A 22,731-nucleotide genomic window follows, 5' to 3' on the forward strand; every position below is an offset into this window, starting at 1 on the left:
TGTCTTGGTTTCGGAGAGGCACCGTAATCATCCAGAGCGCGCATGTCAATGCCTTCCTGCCCAGATGCCTAAAACTAAGATATAGATGTACAGAAATAATGACACAGGCAAAACAGATCTTTGTAAATATGTAGTTATTTATAGAAAGAATAAAGCCACGAAAGTTGAAGCGAATCATATATACATGACTGTCAGAAGTTCTGATTAATATCAGTATTAAAACATATAAAAATAAAAATCAACCACTCCAATAGCTCAAAGGTGAGATTGGTTTGGACTCGTCCTCCTCTTATGTTGACCTCTACTTTGCTCTCTTTGAAATGATGCCTGACGGCTCACCAGCACTCGGAAGACTCCGTTTCTCTGGTCTTACTGGTGTTGACACTGAAAGTAAAATACAGACCAATTAGAAATCAACAATACTAAAAGAATAAAAAAAAAGATTGGACGATAATTGGACGTCTCTGCCCTTTCAACCAGGTCAACAAACATACCAAGTTGTCTCTCAATCTCCTCTAGCCGTTTCACATTCTCCTCCATTTCTTCTTGCCTTTTCACGTTTTCAGGGGACTTTATTTTCCTTAAGTGATCCACGCGTTCTTTTGCTGCTTCATCCCTCTTCTCCAGAGCTGACCGGTGCTGCCCGAGCAGGTCTGTCCAATAAATAAAAAAGAGGAATTAATACACAATCTGACCGAACAGGACTACAACCACAAACTTAGAAATGTGAGCGACGTCACCTATGTGTTGCTTTAAAGTGTAGTAATGTTGTGGGATCGGGGCGCCGAACACTTGTAACGAGTTGATGTGAGGGGCTCTGTTCTGAGCGCCGCCGAACCTTCCCTTGGCGCTGACCCGGTCGCCCTGCCGGGTCAGGATGGTGGGACACCACTGCTTATTCTCTACCACCTTTGGGATACGGCACATTAAGAGGAACAATTACCACGGGGGTCAGTACATTTACGCCACGCCTCCACCAGCGAGCATCACTCACCGCCTTTCGGTAGTTGTTTGCAGAATCCAGGTCATCGATCAGAATAGTGTCTCCGAGGATGTTTTTAAAAGCTGCAAAGAAAGCAGGAAACATTCAGACCTGTTTGGACAAATGTAAACATTCATGACTTATTTTCTGCTGATGCTACTGAAGAACCTTCAGAAAGAGGAGATTACAGGAGGCCGAAGAGCTTAACTGAATTGTTTTAACTTAAACAAGTTATAACCCAAAAATGACAGAAAAGCCCTACATTAAAAGTAATTTTAATGTGGAAAAAGAGACTCAATTTCTGCTCCAGTGACCGGGCCCCTGATGAGAAAACCCCCTCCACCCCTATGAGGTTGGGTCCCAGATGGAACCATTTATCCAAGACTCAACAGGAGTAGACGGGGCATGTAGGAAATACCAGAACATCAGCAAACACGAAGAGACCTGGGAACCCTCTAAAAGCCCCCCAGGACCTCTGGACTGAGGTCATAGCGATGGAACAACAGCCATGTTACTCTGATCTGGGGGAATCCATCTGAGGGAGCTCACCAGTGTTACAGATATCTGGGTTGTTGGGGTACTGCAGGAGGTCCCTGGCGTGGAGTGGGTTTCCAGGGGGATCAAAGAGCATGCGGCCATTTCTTATGTGTGGCATCGGTCTGTAATCAATTAAAATGTTAGTTCATGCAGAGTTGCTCTGGAAATCACACAAAACATGCCCGACAGCTTCCCTGAGCCGAAGGTGAAATCTTCAAACTTATTGTTTTATCTGACCAAGAGTCTAAAACTCAGAGATTTTACAGTTCATTGTAATATAAAAGCTGAAAATCCTCACATCGGAGAAGCTGGAATAAGCACGGTTCTGTTTTTCAAAAGGACTCAAACAATTGTTCCATTCTTAGAATAGATGCCAATTAATTTCCTCACAATCAGGTCATCGTTTCAGCTTCTATGTTACATTATTGGTACATCATTCAATAGAGCTGAAACAATAACAATAATCAATTGTTTAAATAATTTGAACTTCCTCTAAATCCAGCTTCTCATTAGTGAGGATTTGCTGCTTTTCTCTCTCTCGTGTGAACATTAATTGAATCATTTTGGGGTTTGGGACTCTTGGTGTGGTGAAGTAACACACAGGGAGCGGCCACCTTGAGCTTTTGGAAATTGTTACTCAAACGTTTGACATTTTATATGCCAAGCTAAATTGATTAGTATAAAAAACATCTGCACATCAATAATACAAATACAAGCATTAGTTTCAGCCCAAATATTAATGTGATGCAGACTTAAACGCAACACTATTATAACATAGCCAACAGTCTTATAAAATCTAAAACTGTGCAGCATGGGCTGCTAAATAGTGAGCATGTCATTTGTCAAAACATGCGTTATGTACCCGTTATCAAGAGGAAGTTGCTCTCTAAATAGTAATCATTTGTCACAATTATAAATTCAGAATGTTCTTTTGCGTTGAATTTCAAAGCATGCATTCATTTGCATGATCATTTCCTTTCAATTGAAATGCATTTGATCTGATGAATGAAAACAGGACTTACAATCTATTATTTTAACATCCTGATTGTCCATACAGTCGTTTTAATTGTTCTATTCTGTGCACACAACATTAGTTTCACGTCTGCCAGAAGAGGGATCCCTCTGTTGATCTTCCTCCGGATTCTTTCTAAACAGTCTGTTCAGCGAGGAGGTGCCACAAGATCTTTAAATTACTATTGTTGGAAGGCTCGGGGAATTAAAAACTATAATCAAGAACCGCACAGGAGTCTCATCAGGAAAGCAACTCCGGCACCAACACCAATATCGTGTGTGAACAGAAGTACAGTTATTTAAAAGACATCCATCGTTGGCACAGAAGGATTACCTGTTGCCTGGTTGCACATAAACATACTCGAGGGCCATAACCTGCTGCTGGCCCTTGGTGTAGTCGTAGATGCTCCGGGCTGCTGCGATTGTTTTGGTGATGACGCAATCCATGTCCCCCTTGATATGCCAGGAGATGACCCTCGCAGCGTCGTCGGCCTGAACAAAGGCCAGGTGGCCGACCTGAATCCAGAAGGTAAAGGGGGGGAAATAAACCGAGGGGCAAACACACTTTCTTCGGTCCGGCAAAGCTTTTCTCAAACTCACACACTAGCACAAACAATGATTGGATGCATCTGGATGGAGGTCCCCCCTTTCCTCAAATTACTATGGATTTGTTAAGGTGCTAAGCAAACAGAGAACTCCTTTGTTTTTTCTGATATTACCATTCCTAAAACATCCTGCTGCCCGCTGAAGGGATCGCGGATGGAGCAAACTCTTCTGGGTGTTTTCAGGATCCTGTCGGCTTCAGCTTCCTTTTCTTTTATGAGTCTGTCAATATCTGGGATCTACAAAGAATAACACATCTGCAAATGTCATCTCCCAATAAACATATATATATATATATATATATATATATATATATATATATATATATATATATATATATATATATATATATATATATATATATATATATATATATATATATATATATACATATATATACATATATATACATATACATACATACATACATACATACATACATACATATATATATATATATATATATATATATATATATACACACACACACATACATACATACATACATACATACATACATACATACATACATATATATATATACACACACACATACATACATACATACATACATACATACATACATACATGTGTGAATAGATTTAACGTCTTACACTTTGGGACATTGTCACTTTCCGATTGATCAGCTCATTTCGAATGGAAAGCTCTTTTTGACTTGCAACCAGGTGCTGATCTGAGATGGAAGAAGAGACCATTTCAAACACAAAAATAAAGGACAGACACAAGTTGTGTTACGTAAATACTTTCTTGGTACCAATCTAAATGCGTCTGTAACACAAAGCATCGACAGCTGCTTTCATATGTCTGGTGTGATTTACGGTTTCGTTTTCTTAATCTCTGATCAGAAAGTTCCACATTTAAGATAAAAATGAATCCAAGAAAAATATTGAACGATTTCTTGTGTTTAAACAAGATTTAAGAACTTTGGCTTTGTTTGGGAAAAAAAAAAACTAAAAACAACAACACACAATTGTCTGTTTGCACACAGCTTTCTGGCGTATTTGGACCAAAAATAAAATCTTACTAGTCAGCAACTGAAGGAGTTCACCACATGTAGAAAATATGTCTTTGCTTGCAGTGATAACAGTAATGAGCTCATTTTTCTTCTTGGACAACTGAGAGATTTTTCGTTGGTTCTCAGCATCTAAAATCAGAAAAAAAAGATAAAAAGACAAACTTTACTTTTATGACTAATAACATGGCGAAAATGTATTTTAGTTAAAAGTATTTTCTGATTTAAAAAAAGACTCCAAGTTGTCAACAAAATCCTCCAAGGATTAACATTTTAGATGATTTGGAACACAAAACATACGTGCTAATGTAATTAATCAACTGGTGACGCAACATGGTAATATCTATTACTATAACTAAGAGACTATATCTGAAAACCTGAGCAAATAAAACCAAAACTCTCTGCATAGACAATCTGATCATATGTGAAATATGATAAAGTTCTCAATTCAAACACCGATTTCAAGTGTTTTCATGGCATACCATTGGAATAATGGAAGGGGAGCTCAAAAGGCGCGATGGGCGTGGGAGCCATTAACACATCAGGTTGGAAGACGAGGATGTATGCACTTCCATTCTCGCCAGGGCTGTTCTCCATCATAACGAGCCTCTGTGGAGAAATAAATTAAACAATGATCATATGTGCAATATGCATCATGGCGCCGTTCTAAAATAAAAGCCGTGTTGGTTACTCACTTTAACGTAGACACTTCCTTTTACCAATCTTATGGTCAAGCTGTCGGTCTTGCCTTCAAACAGAGGGACCTTTTTGTTGCCGTCTCCATTGAAGTTCTTCATAGAAACGACCAGCTTCCCGTCCAGGTCCTTCCCCGCTGGGTTTCCATATGAATCCTGGAACCAGTCAAAGCAACGCTCTTAAATCAGCTGATAAACTACACAGCTTTCAAATTAATTTTAGCCGTTTCTGCTCTGTTGCCGTACGTTAACATGTATGCTCACCATTATCCTCAGAGTCATATTCTCCACCAGGGTTCGGTTGGCGACGGCCTTGCTGTCGGAGACAACTGGGGTTGGTGGCTGTGAGTCGGGTCCCAGTTTGACAGGTTGATTGGCCACCACATTTATAGGAATCTAGGAGACAGGAAACAGTGCTGAGGTTTTGACCTTCCCGCTGTGCAACAACTCAACGAACAACCGCTTTCCGTCTCAACAGATATGAGAGACCATCTCAATATGCTTTGTGTGGAAATAACTTATTGAGCTGTTTCCAGACTCAACCAACCTGATTACTGTACAGGCCTTTTCTATTGCCTATTTGTAGAGAAAACTGGATGGCGTACTTTCCAACTTGTTCTGGGATCTCTTTATCTCTGAAGTGAAAGAAAACAAAAACAATGTGTACATTTCTTAAAGGAATAGTTACCGTTTGTTTCTAGCTCAGCTTCTAGTTTATACTTCATATTTACTGTACTGTACATCAGAGTGGTATCAATCTTATCATCTAACGCTCAACCGTTTTCTAATTAACAATGAACAATACATTAAATGACAACGGGAGTGTTTGTGAGCTGTCAAACTGTTATTTGAGCGTAAACTAGCTAAACAATCCGCAGACATCATCTCTCAATTCCAACTCCATTCTCGTGTCTACAGTTTCTACACCGCTACCCCAGAGATCTGGACCACAGCCTTCAGAGGCTAAATGGTTGTCAGTCAGCGGTTTCTGATATTGTGTTTTAAACATCGAGCGACAACTCAGGCAGAACAGAACCAGACAGGATGCAAAAGCATTTTTACCTGAAGTGAAAACGGTCATTCTTGTCACTCCTCGTTGGTTTACTACACTTCAGCTCCGTGGCCTAGACAAGAGAAGATGTAGTTTAAAAGAAAAGCAAAAAAAAAAAAAAACATCTGTGACAGTCCTTCTGCTTGTTAAGTCATTCACCGTTTGTGGAGGAGCGTTTCCCGATGGCTCTCCCTTCCACAGCCACATGGACACAGCAGCGGGGTTAAAAGTCGTCATCGGGCTTCCTTCATCCGACACCACGGTCATAGAGAAGACTGAACACACACACACACACACACACACACACACACACACACACACACACACACACACACACACACACAGTTTGCTAATAGACGCCAAACCGGTCGCATATAGTGAAATAAGAGCTCCACAAACCAGAGGAAAGGAAACATAGAGATTTAAATAAGATGTAAACCTGGGAAAAAGCTTCCAGCTGGAAACGCGGCACTGGTGTTATACTCCACCAACAGGCTGACAGGTTTGTTGGGATCAGGTATGACAGTGAGCTCCACTATGGTACCAGGGATGGGTTTCAAGTTGAGGGAACCTTTAAACTCAAGCCGATAGGACCCCCTAGTGGAACAACAGTAACAACACTCCCATTAGTCACTGGTGGGACATTAGCTGTGTCCCAATTCAGGACATGTACACTGAATTGGAAATGTGGCTGACTGACGATACAATCTGTGATTTGAGACACTACCATTATGGCATTATGATGACACAAAATGCTCCCTCTATATGTGGTATTATAAAGTGAGACTTACTTTGGTCCGCTCACACTGCTAACAGTGAAAGAGGCTTTCCCTTCTGCGTTCACGGGTTGTGAAGTAACAGATGTCGTCAGCTAGAACAACAAGAGGATCTCTTTACATTTCTTCCACTTGGATAATGCCGTCACAACTCGGTGTAGTAATATAAAGTACGTGTTGTATTGCTCGTGGAGCTAACCTTCAGTGCCGGGGAGGAAGAGCTCAGTATGACCACGACCCTCTGGTCCGTAGTTGGGTTTCCCCACTCATCAAACAGTTGGACGGTGAATGGTGTGGCGATACCTTGGTCATTCAGCACCTGCAGAGGCTTGTATGAAGGAAGAAAGATGTGCTTTGACAGTGTTGGATAACCTGCAATTTATGTGAATTTCTTATAAACGCATGAGCCTGCATCGGTCACTGTATGCTTCGCAGGAGGAAGTTAACGCCGTTTTTGGGCAGAGGAAGAGGCCCCATATCTCACAGCCTAGTAACAAAAAATGGCTTTACATAGAAAAGGCGAAGTAAGAGCAGCTGCAGAGGCCCACCTGGAAAGCAGAACTACCTCAGAGAAGGAGGGCAGAGGACAGCTAGATCAAGCCTGCTGTAGTTCCTGGGTGAAAGTTGGCAGGAAGTCTAATATGCCTACATGGCTAGATATGCAGGGGGTCCAGTTTTATTTCAATTGCAAAATTAAGATAAGCAGATGGTTTTGGGAGATTCTGTTAGGTTAAAGTTTAATTTTGTTACGCATGTGTTTATTTTAATATGGCATAGTAATGCTCAGGTTTTGGGATACAAAGTGTTTATTAGATATCTTTGACCCACCATGCATAAGAGTATAATCTATTTAAATAATGCTCTTACCATATAATCAATGCTTGGCAAAATGTATTACGGTCTGTCTTAAGTTCAACTGGGCAATCAGGAAGTCTGGGGTTCATTCATATTTTGTAAAATCATGTGGTTTTTGATAAAACATATCAAACTGGGAACTATGGTGAAAAACTGCAGTGTCAAAAAGGAGAAGTTGAGAAAGGAGGAAGAAGCTCTTTGCCCGCAGCATCCTGCAAAGGGTGGTCGAGAGGTTAGAAATATGACGAGAAGTCAATGACTTCTGGATGTGTTAGGTGTAGTTGAGTTAATTACTTTCTCCGCACTTTCAGTAAAGTCTACCAGTGAGATTTTTTTTAAGTTGCATTTGTAACTGTTATATCATTTTCTATCTATTATTAAAATAAATATTGATTGATATCAAAGTTTAAATCAAGTTAGCGCGTCCGTAGCCTTTTCTTTGGCCTTCTTCAATTCTCGCTGCTCCATCCACCTGAGCGCCAGAGTCGGAGCTTCACGACGACCCGCCCCGACAGCCCCTGAGGTGAGTTTGAGGCACATCCATCACGGCTACACGAACTGATGAATATACAGGATACATTTACATAACAGACACATATATTTGCTGTAACTATTATAGAGAGAGATCACTGGGCCTGGAGGACCTCTGGCTCCCACGCCAGGCACCGCGGTGTGCTTCCAGGTGGGAGAGGGATTCATGTGTAAAATCCCCTAGTTGTAGTTTGATAACGGCTAATAGCATAAGATAAATAAAATAATCCCTCTCTCGAGAACAGAGCATGTGTGTGTGTCTGTTCTCGTTGTGTTTGGTGACTTATTTTCCTCTTTTGTGTTGAGGCTGAGTAAAAGGAGTTTAACTCCATAATTAAAACCAGGTTGTATTATCTCCGCAGAGATTTCCTGCTCGAGGCAGATCAAGTATCTTATTGAGCTGCAATCACAACCAGGGTCAGCTTCTTAATCTTACCTTCTCTGGCCCACTGATGAGTTTAAGCTGTGCAGGGACTCCAGCCGTCACTTTGACGATGACGCGCTGCACAAAGCTCCTGTAGGTGAAGCACAACTCTCTGGGCCCAAGAGGCCCGGACTGGAACTGCACCCCCGTCACCAGAACAGAGCAGCTGCTCTCCTGATTTAAACAGAGATCAGTAATTATTTTCAGGACATTTACAGATTTTTGGAAGAAGTATTCAGATCCTTTACTTAAGTAAAAGTCCTGTATTCAAAATGTTACCGTAAAAGTACAGTAAATAAGTAAGTATGAGCATCAAAAAGTACTTACTATGCAGTATTCACGATGCAGAATAACCCTCGTCACTAATATATTAGCAAAGAGCATTTTTGTATGTATTTATTAAATACTTTTTGACTAATAATCGATCGAAAGGAAAAGCAAAAATGACAAAACATTTTACGGTTCCATTACAAATGTGAAAATAATTGCAGAATAATATTTTATATCGTTATAGGTTTTCAAAAGTTTAATCTAAGAATAGTACTATAACTTAAAATATTGCCGTGTTGAGGAGTAATAAAGCAGCATGAAATATTCATACTTAAATTCAAGAACCTGAAATGTGTCTGCATACTGTACAATTTGAAGTTCACCACACAAAGAAGAAACGCTGCATCTCAGTTACAGCTGCTTGACATTAAAATGAGGCACATAATCATCATATTTAGTGCTCTATATCTTTCAGGGGTAAACACAGCCTTCTAATGAGTCCACACTAAACTGCTCTGCATTTTACAACAAAGCCCTTCCTCCGTCAGCAGAGTCACAAGGGATCATGGAACTATCCAGGCAATAATATAAACTTCCTGTTTCTGGAACAACAAAGACGCTTTCCCCCCCGTCATGAATTCTTTTGATGCCGGCCAGCAGAGAAGGAACAATTATCTATTTAGAGAAACACGGTTTTAATCTTAGGAGGCTCCTTATCAGTGCAATCAAGTGAAGGTGTATTACCTTGATTGCATATATCAAGCTGTGCTTGGAATTTTTATGATGTGGAGGTCTGAGAAGAAGAGATATGGTGACCTCTTCCCCTGGTTGGGGACACAGTGTGGGGAGTAAGGGGGGAACTAAGCCTCATGCAGCACGCCGTGAGAGGAAAACACACGCCTACAACTGGCTCCAAGAAACTTTTAGAAAACTCTTCATAAAAGATTTAGTAGAACTTTTGATTGTATTAAAAAAAGAAAAAAAAACTAAATAAGGATGACTTCATGAAGAGAAAGCTGAAATAGATTGCAGATAGTATAAGTGATTTTAATTGTGTGCTAAACAATTCCTTGTGTGTGTCTCTTCTCCCACCTGCCAGCCAAAGGCGATGGCCGATTTGTCCAGACCCTCAGCTTCCACAGTCATGAGGTTCTTACAGCTGGAGGTAAGCGCCTTGGTTACATTATCATACTGGTCCACAAGCTCCAGGCCTGCAGAGGGGAAGAGATGCGTGTTATCCAGTGTGCAACCATATCCTCAAAAATACGACTTTGGGGAGTTTAGGTACTGACTGATGTTTCCAGGGAGGATTTGACCCAGCTTCACTGTGTTTTGGATGAGAGTTGCTTTGAGTCGGTTTGGTTCATCCGGATGAGGCCTACCAACAAAACAAGAGAGGATGAAGACTTTGAAAGATACAAGTGGGGCTATCAAAAGAAATCTAATTCATTTTGGGAAATACACTTATTTGCTTTCTTGCAAACACTTAAGTCATAAAATCAATACCACTCTCACATCTATCCGTTAAATATGAAGCTAAAGCCTGGAGAGGGTTTGCTTAGCTCAGCATTAAGACTGGCAACGAGGAATTCATTATCAGACTACATGCATATTTATTGTAAAAGATATGAGAGTATCTTCTTATTCAACTAATAAGCAGATTGCATAAGCTTAGTTACGTAAACATAACAGAGGGAGAGCAACTTCATTCTCTGATAAGGACGCCGTTACTAGAATATGTCTTGACATACACAATAGTTGTTTGCTGCGATATTAATGCTCCGAATTTCAAATATACACCTTTCAGCTTGCAAACACTGAATCGCAGCTTTGAGTCGAGTATGTGTCTTACACTATGTAGAAGGAGACGGACACGTTCTGGTCTTGGTAGGACACCTGGAAGAAGAGCGCTGGCTGCACCTGCGTGGGCACCAGTAAGGCAGGCAGCTTCCCCTCGACCAGTTCTTCTATATTTACATCTCCTGACCAGTTAACCTGAAACAAAGTCACAGCGAACAATGACAAGTCAGCATTAAGATGGGAAGTGGTCAAATAAAAATGACAAATTTATTCATGTCAGACACACCTTGATCATGGAGGCGATTTTAGCAGTGGGAGGAATCTCTCGACCAGCCTCATCATACAGCTTATAGAGCAGGTTCTCCACCGAGCCTCCAGCCAGCCAATCTATCTTTTCGTTGTTCGTCAGCACCAAATTGTCATTGCTGCAGAGCTCCATGCGGGAGACCCTTTTGCTGGGCACCACCTTCAGCCGCCTCACGACCAACGGGATCTTGTTTTGACTCTTGTGGGAAAACGAAGAACAGGTGGAGACATCACAATCATTTTTAAATCAAGGAATGTTCAACGAAACAGAAAGCTTCGTCCTATTTGAACTTACAGGCATCTCAAATGTAACTTTGAGGTTTTGTGGTTCTCCGTTGATTATTTTCAGGTTTACTATCTTCGTCACAAGCTGTCCAGCTCCTGTGGTGCTGCAGTCGGTTGCCACTGATGGCAACCCCTCAACCTGATTTGCAAATGAAAGGATGAGGATAAGTCAACCAACCGTATAATTTATTAAAAGAAAGATGGAGCGTTACAAGAGCCGGCTCAAGACAGACCAGAACAGTACCGTGAAAATAGTTTATCACACAGAGCGGAAAGAAAAAAAAGGAGTCTGCTCTGGAGTTTTCATACAGACACCTGAAGTACAGTGAACCGTACCTGGCAGCAAACGATCTGTTTGGGATGAGCAGTGATGTTTCCAGCCTCATCGTGCATTTCAACATTAAACGTGACAGGGTTTCCATTTTCTACTGTGATGGGGTCGTCTTCTGGCGTCACATGGAAGGAATGTGGATTACCTGAAAAACATCGTTATGTAGTTGAGAAACTATTGAGTGTTTCCTCAACTGTCAGGGTGATTATTTACACATAGAAAGACGTGCGGCACGATCCTTATCTTAATGTTCGCAGCAAACATATTACAGATGGATGATGGCTGATATTTTAACCAAGCCCCACGTAGCATTCAGTAGGGAATAGCCTTTTTGTTTTAACTAAAATGACACCAACAACCAATAAACAGCAGCCCATTTTCTGTAAAACGAGCATAACAAATGTTTTTTTAATTACTCAAGATGCTGGAAAATAGAGAAGTGTCAAATTCAAAATGTTTGATTTGTCCAACTAAGAGTCGAAAACTCAAATATCTTAAATATGTAATGTTTTTAAACAGTGAGAGACGATAAATCCTATATTTGAGAACCTGAAAATGTTTGGCATTTAATTAAAATAATACTTAAACAGAAAAATTTAAACAACTGTGCTTGTATATGAATTATCATTATTTCAAGGTGAATTATGGTTCTAAATGAATACATAATTGCAGTCCTACCAGGAAGAAGAGAGATCTTGATAATCTGTGTGTCGGTCTTCAGGCCAGGCAGGGTCACCATGAGGTCATACGTCTGCAAAACAACAGTCGGAGGATAAGCAGTCGTTTGTCTCTTATCTTGGGTATCAAGCAGCTTATTTTTGTGTCAAATGTTGTACTCTTGTCTACAAGGCTGAGAAGAGACATTTACTTAGTTTACATTTAGTTTACATCCCGTACTGCGTTATGATTTCATGACATTAGTGAAATGTGTTTTATTTTTTTCAGATTTATTCCTTTTGCATGAACCTTTCTAGTAAATAGGCAAACTACTGTCTTATAATAATAGGACGCGTATTGTTTTTTCTAACCTTTGATTGTTGGTAATTCAGGACTCTTCCTCTTGCTTTGACCTTTTTGATGGTGAACGTGGTCCCGCGGTTGTCCACCGTCTCGTAACTCAGATCCAGGCCACTAATTAAATAATAATTATATTGTTAATGGTTTCCGGAGCTAACTCCCACATCTGTCAAATTAAAAAGACAAGATAAGCAAATGATACATGTATACTTAAGCTTTCAAATCAGTTACATAAACTGCTGTCACACATGTCAAAACAACATTTCAAGCCGTAAGAAAAAGGAGGGTATTCTTAGCAAGCTGTCCACTGAAAACCAAGGAAACGCGACCAAACTGGGGTTTAACTTTTTCAAATGACAGTAGATGTTAGAATAAAGGGAAGTGACCAACCTGCACTTAAGTACAGGCTTGAGATCAGGAGGAAGCGTCGTCGAGTGGTCATAACCATCTTTTATCAGAAGAGGAATGTTGAACGGCACTCCGACATGAAGAGTGGGGCTCACTTCACCAACAACAAAAGTCTCAGCACAACCCGCTGAGGAGGAGAAAAACAGTGGACGTGTGGGATTAGGGTATTCAGGGAATTATAATAAATATGACAGTTAAAGTAGTTTTACTTACCGGTGATGGTGAACGTGAGTTTGAAGCTTGGAAGCTCTTTGCCTCCAAAGGCGGTTGCATTACTTTCGATTATCTTCGTGGTTAGGGACAGAGTATACTTCCCCTTGTTGTTCAGAGTTTCTGCAAAAGATGAGACGTTTACAAACTTGATACATGATCTTTCAGCAGACATAAATCTGAGCATATAAAAGTTAACCAATGTGGTCGGAAAATGAATTAAGAAATGGTGTAATCATTTGTATTCCATTAGATTATGTAAATCCTTATTTATTTGTACAACTAAGCAAATAAATGAATTAATCAAAAGCCTCACAACACATCTGCTATATGTCCTCACTGTTTGAATGTGTTATCCAAGCACCGCTACGAAGTATACGCGCACTTGTAAACCATTGTATCCTTTAAATCACAGGTGAAGAAAAGTTTACTCTTTGTAAAGACAACAGCTTGATTTTGTGCACAGAGAAACAAGATGGCGACCAGGGGAAAAAGAAAAAAGGAGTAGACAACAACAAGTGGAGTCTCCACTGATGTCGGTTTTAGAGGGGATGAGGAAATATAGCTCAAAACGGGGGTCTGATGGATGGCTAAAAATGGATAATTTAGAAGACAGGAAGCCGAGGTTCACATCCTGTTGTCCTGCACAACTCATCCCCAAATGTTATGAAAGAATGTCCTTCCGAGCTCCGTCTCAGTTATTTCACTTTTCACGATCTTAAAAAGACAAGTTCTGGGTTTATGATATTCGTTATTTCAGCTTAAAAAGACTCAACAAGCGGGTAAGATACATTTTTCCGGTACTCAAGGGAATAGGGCAGACGTGTGCGAGTGGAGGATTTCTAACGGGTAAGAAAGATAACAGGCCCTCGTGGCCTGTGGCGTAAATCAGAGGAAGACAGTTGGGAAGGAGGCTGGTGATCAATCAGACGCCCAGGGGTGCGTGCCTAATTCAGGAGCATAGAGGTCAGGGATGCAGGAACCCAGGGGTCTCTAGAGACAATCAAGTCATAGAGACCACGGGGTCTTTGGACAATTAAATCAGAGACTGCAGCCAAAGCAAAAGGGATAAAGTGATGTGTGGTTCTATTGTGAAGTTAGTTGATCACAGCTCGATTTGCTTGTACTTTGTGTGATGCAAATAAAAGACCCAATCTCCATTGTGTGAGTGTTTGTTACAGAGCTCCTGATAGTGAGACCCTGTGGTTTCTCGCCATTGGTCAGATAGCTGAAGTTATCAATGTAGCAGTAAGACATTAAAACCCATGTGTGTATGCATATCAAAAGAATGTCACAGCACACATAGAATCTAACTCACGATCCCTGGTGTCTATAATTACGTACAAAGTTGTCGGCAGCTTCTGTGCGTGCATGTGGAGCAGAATTTGCATTGTAAGCAAGACGCTTGAGCCCAACCCAAAGTAAATGGCTTTGTGTGACAATGTGAACTGGAACGAGGATGTAATTAATGTTCAGAGTCTGTCCTCATGTAACCTCTGTGCCAGCACGAGCAGCAGGACAAGAATGCAAGCAAAACATGTAAACAAACGTGATGGAATAGAGCCTGTTCAACCTAGAACCTCTCCCTCAATTAGTTTGACCACCGAGACTAACGTCTCTGTATAGATAAATAAACCAACGTAGAGTGAAGACTATTCAATCTCGTTTGCGAGTCCTTTTTACTCCGGTTCCGTTTTCGTGAACCAGTGGTGCCTCATTGTCTGTCAGATAGCAACAGTGATTCATTTAATAGGAAGATATTGTGGAAGGAAAATGATGTATATCTTATGCTTAATGTTATGTGTTGTGCTCAGTTATATACATTATGCTTAAATAAAACTGAAGTCATACAGTACATATATCTATCTGAACCGGGTTATTAAGAGCACAATCCATGTTGTGATGAGTTACATTCATGTGAATGGAAAGCAGCCCACACAGACACGATAGATAAGCTTAATGTGGGATTTCACCAGTTAAAAAAGACACAATACGCTGATAAGTTTCTGGAGCAGACAAAAGTTGACATGGTGCTATTCCAGTGCGAGCCAGTAAAGACCAAAGAAACCAAAGGCCAAATGGGATAGCTAGGAAGAGACTAGATATTATGACGAGTAGCGGGTAGAAATGTGGCCAGAAAAGGACCAGGTGGGAGACAGTCTGCGAAGCAGCTAAATACTTTAAGAAACTGGTGTACGTGATTGTGGAAAGAAAAAAGAACAAAAGAAGAAAGTTATCCTAATTCAACCACTATAATAATAACAAAAGATAACAAAAACAAACTTACCAATTTTTTTGAACCAGAAACCCCACTTCGCTGAATGTTGGGCACCATAACAGAGAAGCTCATGATCTGTTTTAGGACCTACACGAGTAAGACATTCACGGGGGGAAAAAAAAAAAAACACTGTTACAAACCAAGAAGCTGGACAACAAAGAATAAGAAAGAAGAAATAAACCAAGAAGTTGAAAGAAAATGAAGTTGTACAACTGTTTAAGACATTTAATAAGCCTAAATTCTGTTGTTCCTACTTTTAAATGGTGAGCATTTGCCGCCATTGTATTGTCTATAACAGTAAACTGGACATTTTAAGGTTTTAGGCTGTTGGACAAACAAAACAAGCAATTTGACCACATCAACTTGAGCTCTAGAAATCATTAGGGCTGCAACTAAGGAATGTTTTCATCATTAATCAATATGTCAATTATTTTCTAGATTAATTAATTAATTGTTTAATCTATAAAATTACAGAAAATAATGAAAAAACATCCCAGTTTCTCAAAGTCAATGTCTTGTCAGATGTTCAGTTTAATACAAAATAAAAAAGAGAAAAGCAGGGGATGTGTGTGTGTGTGTGTGTGTGTGTTTGTTTTTCTTACCGTGCTGGAGGACTTGGAGCTCAACAAGCAGTTTTTTCCCTCCTCCATGGCTCACTGACGGCATCATGGATAATGACTCTCCCTTCTTGTTTTGAATTTCGACCCTGAGTGGCCCTGAAATGATGCGTAGGGGGAAAGGACATTTTGAAACATTACCATGTTGTGATCCTCAGTATGTGAACCTGTGTGGTGTGAAAACAATGATGCAGTTTACCAAACTGAGTCCCAGCTGGTCGAACAGCATTCTGTGGCCAGGGATTCTCTTCTGGCCAGTCGACTGTCAGACGCTCTGGAAGCCTTAAACGAACACATTATAATTAAATAACTGATGAAGTCTCATTGGACTTTTACAACTACGTCTAGTCAGGACAAGGAGATGAGGTGGAGGGAAATAAAAACAAACAGATTACACATGTCTAATGGGATATAGAGTGCTGCAGGGATGTCATATATCTGTTAACTTCGACAAAAAGCGAATGAGATTTTTTCCATTTGATTTTGGATGATTGCAGAAAATAAGTTCTAAAGGCAAACAAACGTTTGTTAAGCACAATAATCTTCACAAACAAACACCACCTTTTGACATTTTTTTTTATCTGAAATGCAATCACTAGGAGGTAAAAAAGATCATGTTGTTTTGTTATAAACAAACTACATCACAGTTGCATGACTTCACAACACCACAACTAAGCTAAAGGCTAACCTATTTCCTGATTTTAGGATGATTGTGCCGTGTAAAGGTGTAATTATATATATTAGGGCTGCAACAACGAATCGATAAAAATCGATAAAAATCGATTATCAAAAGTGTTGGCAACGAATTTCATTATCGATTCGTTGTGTCGCGCGATTATTACGCCGGGCAATAAGTCGCGGAGAAGAAAAAAAGAGCGGCGCAGAGCAACTGGCCGGCCAGCGTTTTTGAGATTGGAGTGAGACACGAGAAAAGCTGAGGTTGTGATGTTCTCAAAAATAGAAGATCTTTGACGAGTCGAGTCTTGGCCAATCAGCGTCTTCATGTTCCTCTAACTTGTTGTTAATGGAAGCTAGTCAGCTTGCTATCGCGTTAGCTAACGTGTTTGGTTGTGTATTGTCGTTAAAGTTCCGTTATGTTCCGTTACAGTTCAGTCTTGCTTGTAAAAAAACGTAACGTGATGAAACATGCCGTCACCCCCCGGTCTGGTTCAGTTCACGCTGTCACTCGTTCACGTTAAACCGGCTCACCGGCGGATCTGGCTGCAGGTTTTTTTTATTTATTTTTTTACTCAAAGTAGAATGAAGCAAATCACGTAGTTGGGCTTAGCTAACAACGTGACGTCGTGGTCATAAGAGACCCAGAATGAAAGAGTTTAAGGAAGAGGACGCTCTATATGGAGCAGTACAGCTTCCCTCTGTCCAGTATTTCATACATATTGATAACGCAGGGTATGTAAATGCAGCCTCTGGAGGGATCAATTACAGTAAAAAGGGCTCACATTTGGCAGATGTAAAGCATAGATGTGTATGTTTTTAGTGTTAGTCCATTTTATTGTTTTAATTAACAGCTCAGGGATGTTCAAGGAGCAACCTGTTTGTGCTTTCTGAAGATGTTTTGCACTGTCACTTCTGTTTTTGAATAAAGGGTTGGAAATTAACGCTTTTTTGATAAAAACATTTTTTTATCCGATTCATCGAAAAAATAATCAACCGATTAATCGATTATTAAAATAATTGTTAGTTGCAGCCCTAATATATATATATATATATATATATATATATATATATATATATATATATATATATATATATATATATATATATATAGATAGTAGTCTACTATTACATTGTAAAACCCAGATTAAATGCTCGGATTATGAGAGCATTTTCCCCAAATGCTTACTTGGCGTTGTCGTTGTCAATGTAGTTCTTGATGGCTTCCTTGGTGGCGTTCTTGTCAATCTTGGAAATGGCTATGGTCTTTATCTTGTCGTAAAATGCTTTGGGTTCCTGGAAACATATTTAATTATCAATATCAGTCTACATAAAAATCAACAAAAAAATGAATATCATTTAAACGTATGGATTTCCATGTGTCCGTTTTTTTTATTTTTTATTTCTTGCTTGAACTACAGAGACAGCACGATAAAGAGTTGAAAGAACTGACATGAAAGAAAAACTTATGCCAGTCACATTTGTGTCACAACTCCATAATTCCATCCTTACCAGAACCACTTCCACCTCTCCTCCTGTGGCAAAGACACTGTCGTCATATTTCCCATGCAGCAAAAAGCGAACAACACGACCATACAGAATTGGCACCGTTTTCTGAGACTTTACCTGTAGGAAGAAGGTTGCCGGCTTCAATATAGAGCACAGAACAATGAGAAATATACACTCGGAAGGAAAGAAAAACTTTAAGATGCTCACGAGTTGGCCTTGTTTGTATATTTTGCCGTCCCGTTCGATGGAAGAGAACGTCGCCCAGGGATGCTGCATTTTCTTAATGGGAAAATCTGTTCGTGTTATGGTCTCCATATAGCCCAGGAACTTGATTTGCTTGTCCCACTTCTCATGGCAGTTTTTCAGCCACTGCGTAAGTTCCTTCTGAATGTGTCCTCTTTGTTTCTGTGGACGTACAAAATAACAGTTCAGCAACACCCGGTGGTTCTTTTAGCTTTTACATTAAAACAAACGGAATAAAGCTCCAATACAATCTTGAATGCTGTAATATATTCTACACATACAAAAAATATGCATTTGTATATGGTCACCTGTGAATTAACAATGCGTATGAAGAAGGTGTCCTTCTTCTTCAGCTTTGTCTCCAGATCCATGAATTTTTGCTTGTTCGTGGTGACCTTGAACGTGTCATCACTGAAAAGTGCTCCGGAAATCCGACTGTAACACTCTGCAAGGTCCTTTGTTCCTTTATTCGGAGTACACCAGTCAAACCTGTCACAAATGAACAGAAAGAAAAATCTGATAGATATCTGTCTGTCTATAGAGAGCTTCCACCTGCCACCAATCTTTGTGCTAAGCTAACCTTCTGTTGGCTCTAGCTCATATTTAGCGTTGTGGCACGAGTCTGATAAATGTTCTCCTTTGACTCTGAAAGGCATATAAGTGTTCCTCTTCATTCTATAACTCTCACATAAAGAGTAGTCAAAATGCATAAACTTTTACAAATAAGTTACATCTGATTTTTTTAAAACTTAGATTGGAAAGAATGGAAAGAGGTGTTTACTCTTGCACTTTGGTGGAAGGTATAAGTCGTCCATTCCAGAAACAGTCAAATATCGGCCTCGTCCCTCTTGCCCGATGCCAGGCTCCAGACTCATTATTGTAACAATCATCATCATCATCGTCATCATCATCTGACAAACAAAAAAGATCAAAATTAGATATGCAGTTAAAACAAACAAAATCTGTCATATTTCACAAAGTATATTCAATATTTCTGAGTTAGAATACCGAGCAGAGCATCGGGGTCTTTTGGGTACGTCTCCCTGTCATAGAGGAAGGGGTGATACCGAATGAGTCCGTCCACTGCGCCACCGTCTTTAGTGATGGCCTTGAACTCAAACGTGTCGACAGCAGCGTTTATGTACAGAGTCTGCATGTCGTCGTCAACTTCCCTCAGATTCATCGCACAGGGTAACTTGGGAGGCCTCTCGCACAACGTGATCTGTTTAAAAGAGTCAGGTGATAATATTAGCTGCGACTCCATTAAAGCATTAGCAGGAAACAGAATTAGAAGTCACTCTTGACACGAAATACACTTTTTAAGACCAGCAGCCTCACCTGAATGTCAATTTTAGAGAGATGATCGGTGTTTGTTGATCTACTAATGTCCTTTCCATTGACTCCATGAATGTAATAGTGATAATTGTTACTGAAATATGGACAAAACACAACTTCAAAATGAATCAAAGTAGACAATTTGGTGTCTGTTCGGACTTTAAAGTGAATTTCAGATTATGTGGGTGAATGAACTCACGCTAGCTGTCTGGTCCAAACTTTAAAATCTTTTTTCAAAAAGGCGATATTCTCAGGTGAGACTCCCGTGATGACCACGGCTGTGAAGCTTTCCTTCCCAGATTCCTCAGCGATAAGGTCATGGAGGCAGCGCTCGTCTTTTTTCACATGTGAAGAGTCACCGGGCTGCAGGAGGCGGATGACACATGACACAGAGGACAGGCAGTGTGTTGAAAAGAAGCCCACACCGATGTAACACAGAGAGCTTAAAATGGTGGAGATCACTTTGTTTTTTAAGTTACAAGCGAGCATTTACTTCATTGAAACGGAGGCTTTTAGAATAGAACACTTACCTTCCTGTTTTTAATGAAAGTGCTGTAAATATCTTCTTTGTCCCGCTCTTTTCTCTCAAAATCCTCATTTGACAGAACCAGCTCATGAACATCTGGGGAGCCAACTGATTTTGTGATCATCTAAGAAAACAAAGTTAAACCAATCTATGGTTAGTTTTTGTTCACTCATTCGAATGCGGTCAGTCTGGCGATGCAGCATGGGTTCCAATGCAAAGGGCTCTGGCTAAAAAAGTTTAACCTCAACTTTTGCTGCAACACAATATGACATCATCCGACAAGGTGTTGTGTTGGCCAATCAAATGCATGCGTGAGCACGTTTGTGGTAATGTTGTACTCTAAACTATTTTCAAAGAAGGCATACCCTGGTCGAGTTTCCGATGCAGAAAACAGCCTGTTTTCCTCCCACGCCAAAGTAGGATATATCACTGTTGAGACTACGACGGACCGGATCAGGCCGAACATACTCTTCTTCCTTCCTGTAGTGAAGAAAAAGAAAAAACAGATGTACAATAAAATTGTAGGGATTTAAAATGAATAGATACAACTTTAGAAGCAAACCTTGAACAATCATGGCTGAACTGAAACTACAAAGTAAAGAAGGTAAAGCACACCAACCCTCCAACTGTGACTTTTTACCTGGAAAATTTAGAGAGTCTGTACACTGCCCAGTTTTTGAGCTGTTTCGAGGTCATCCCGCACCCGTTATCCAAGATAATCACTGTAGGTTTTGCAAGAGTTTCATCAAACACCTGCAGAGCAGAGAGACGGTCAGTCAACATGGCAGATTGGCCCAGACTAATTTTATATATATATATATATATTTATTCTTATAAAAACCACATGCAAATGCACAACCAACCAATCGTATCTCTATTGCCCTCATTCCCGTGTTTTTGGCTGTGGCCGAAAGAGAGTTGTCAATCAGCTCAGCCAGTGCGCATGCTGGGAAAAATTATTAAAACAAGTAGAAAATTATGAGTGATGATATGCAGCTAAATGTCTCTGTCCATTTCAAGGATACTACTTGCATTATACAAGAACTTACCCAATGCTTTCTGGCCATCACTATCGTAGTACTCGGATATGCCACTCTTGATCAACGTATCATAATGAGGCTCAAAATTGATCAACTCCTCCGTTGCCACTGCCAGAGTTTGGTCCTTCCGTTTCAACAAGTGGATGGTGCTGCCATCCTGAAGCTCCTCTACAATCAAAACATGAACCATTTTATCTGTCTTGTGTAAACTTGTATAAATAGAGACTTAGAACATTAACTGATATCATTAAAAACAGACATATTTGCAACAAACTGATGATGACATTTACAGATGAAATTAACTAGGAAAGCTATGAAACGGCTTGTTTATTTTCACGCTGCAGCATCTCGCTTCATTTTCTCAGCTATAATTTATGGCAGGATATTGTTTACTTTTGGACCAACAAGGACTGACTTACCAAATTTATCAAAATCCAGGACAGTCCGGTCCGTTGTGGCCACCACATATGTTTCATTTGGACCGATTGAGAAATTCTGTAATAAAATGTGAAAAGTAAGTGTCAGTTCTACTACCTCAAACGACGGCTACTGCGGTGGCAACTTAGTGGCAACTGCCACAAACAGGGATAAATCAGTGGCAACTCTCCCAAACAGCAGCAACTACCATGGCAAGTTAGTGACAGTTGAGCCTGCCACCGAAAGTGCCACTGCTAGATGCCACTGCCACTCATTAATTATAATATAGATAATTATAAAGTAAACCCATTATCCAATATTATAGTATGTGTTTAGAAAGAAAACACTCAACATATATGGCACATACACACTACATTTATTAAATAGACAAGGTCAGAGACAGGTACGAAGTTGTAGTTACTTGCAGAAATCAACCTAGTTATTTGTCTTGGACAAGTGAACAAATGAAATGATTAAGAGTTTAAATTAAGAACATAAATTCCAATTTAAGTCTAAATATGAGTAAAAGTTAAGATGGGCTCAAACGCTCTGACCACCTTCGAAGACAACTCGGTTATCTCACACGTAAGTTAAGCAAAGTTAGCTAGCGTTAGCTATATCATTACCTGTTTCAGAAGTAGAAGAAAGCCATTGAAGTCCAAACCACTTGTTTTCAGCAATTTCTTCGTACTTTGAGCCTTATTTTCGGAGCGGCAGTCGTAAACATTGATCCTCCTGCGGTCTCTTCCTTGCTCCATGGAGACTGTTGAGAGAAGCGTTCAACTGCAGAGTACAGCTAATCGAGGTAACACGCTGCTACATAGACATTACAGTGTGTTTGCTAACACAACTTTGAACATATCCCGACTTTGATTAAAACCAAATTGTATGTGTTGCCTTTAACACAACCGCGCCCAGTCGGAGCTCCACAACCGTGGACTGCATAAGAAAATAGGTTCTGGCCCT

At 40.1% G+C, this 22,731-nt stretch overlaps 1 protein-coding gene across 1 annotated transcript; it reads right to left on the bottom strand.

The window, feature by feature from the left end:
• Positions 1–124: 124 nt before the first annotated feature.
• Positions 125–22,523, bottom strand: smchd1 (structural maintenance of chromosomes flexible hinge domain containing 1; the record flags this gene model as incomplete). The annotated part of the gene is given in 48 exon segments (XM_079234236.1): positions 125–384; positions 495–653; positions 741–909; positions 995–1,065; positions 1,532–1,641; positions 2,865–3,046; positions 3,250–3,372; positions 3,748–3,827; positions 4,179–4,298; positions 4,649–4,775; positions 4,862–5,017; positions 5,126–5,257; positions 5,409–5,496; positions 5,924–5,985; positions 6,072–6,187; positions 6,352–6,509; positions 6,704–6,783; positions 6,888–7,016; positions 8,511–8,672; positions 9,861–9,979; positions 10,061–10,146; positions 10,621–10,763; positions 10,855–11,073; positions 11,170–11,298; positions 11,496–11,635; positions 12,169–12,241; positions 12,519–12,621; positions 12,898–13,042; positions 13,129–13,248; positions 15,413–15,490; positions 16,006–16,119; positions 16,220–16,302; positions 17,885–17,991; positions 18,208–18,321; positions 18,412–18,609; positions 18,756–18,936; positions 19,229–19,358; positions 19,456–19,669; positions 19,786–19,876; positions 19,982–20,145; positions 20,313–20,432; positions 20,674–20,788; positions 20,928–20,944; positions 20,948–21,061; positions 21,172–21,254; positions 21,358–21,516; positions 21,768–21,843; positions 22,392–22,523. Coding segments are annotated over 48 exon segments (5,874 nt in total). The 3' UTR covers positions 125–301.
• Positions 22,524–22,731: the final 208 nt, after the last annotated feature.

This window comes from Taurulus bubalis, assembly GCF_910589615.1.
Source record: "Taurulus bubalis genome assembly, chromosome: 18".
Taxonomy (NCBI): domain Eukaryota; kingdom Metazoa; phylum Chordata; class Actinopteri; order Perciformes; family Cottidae; genus Taurulus; species Taurulus bubalis.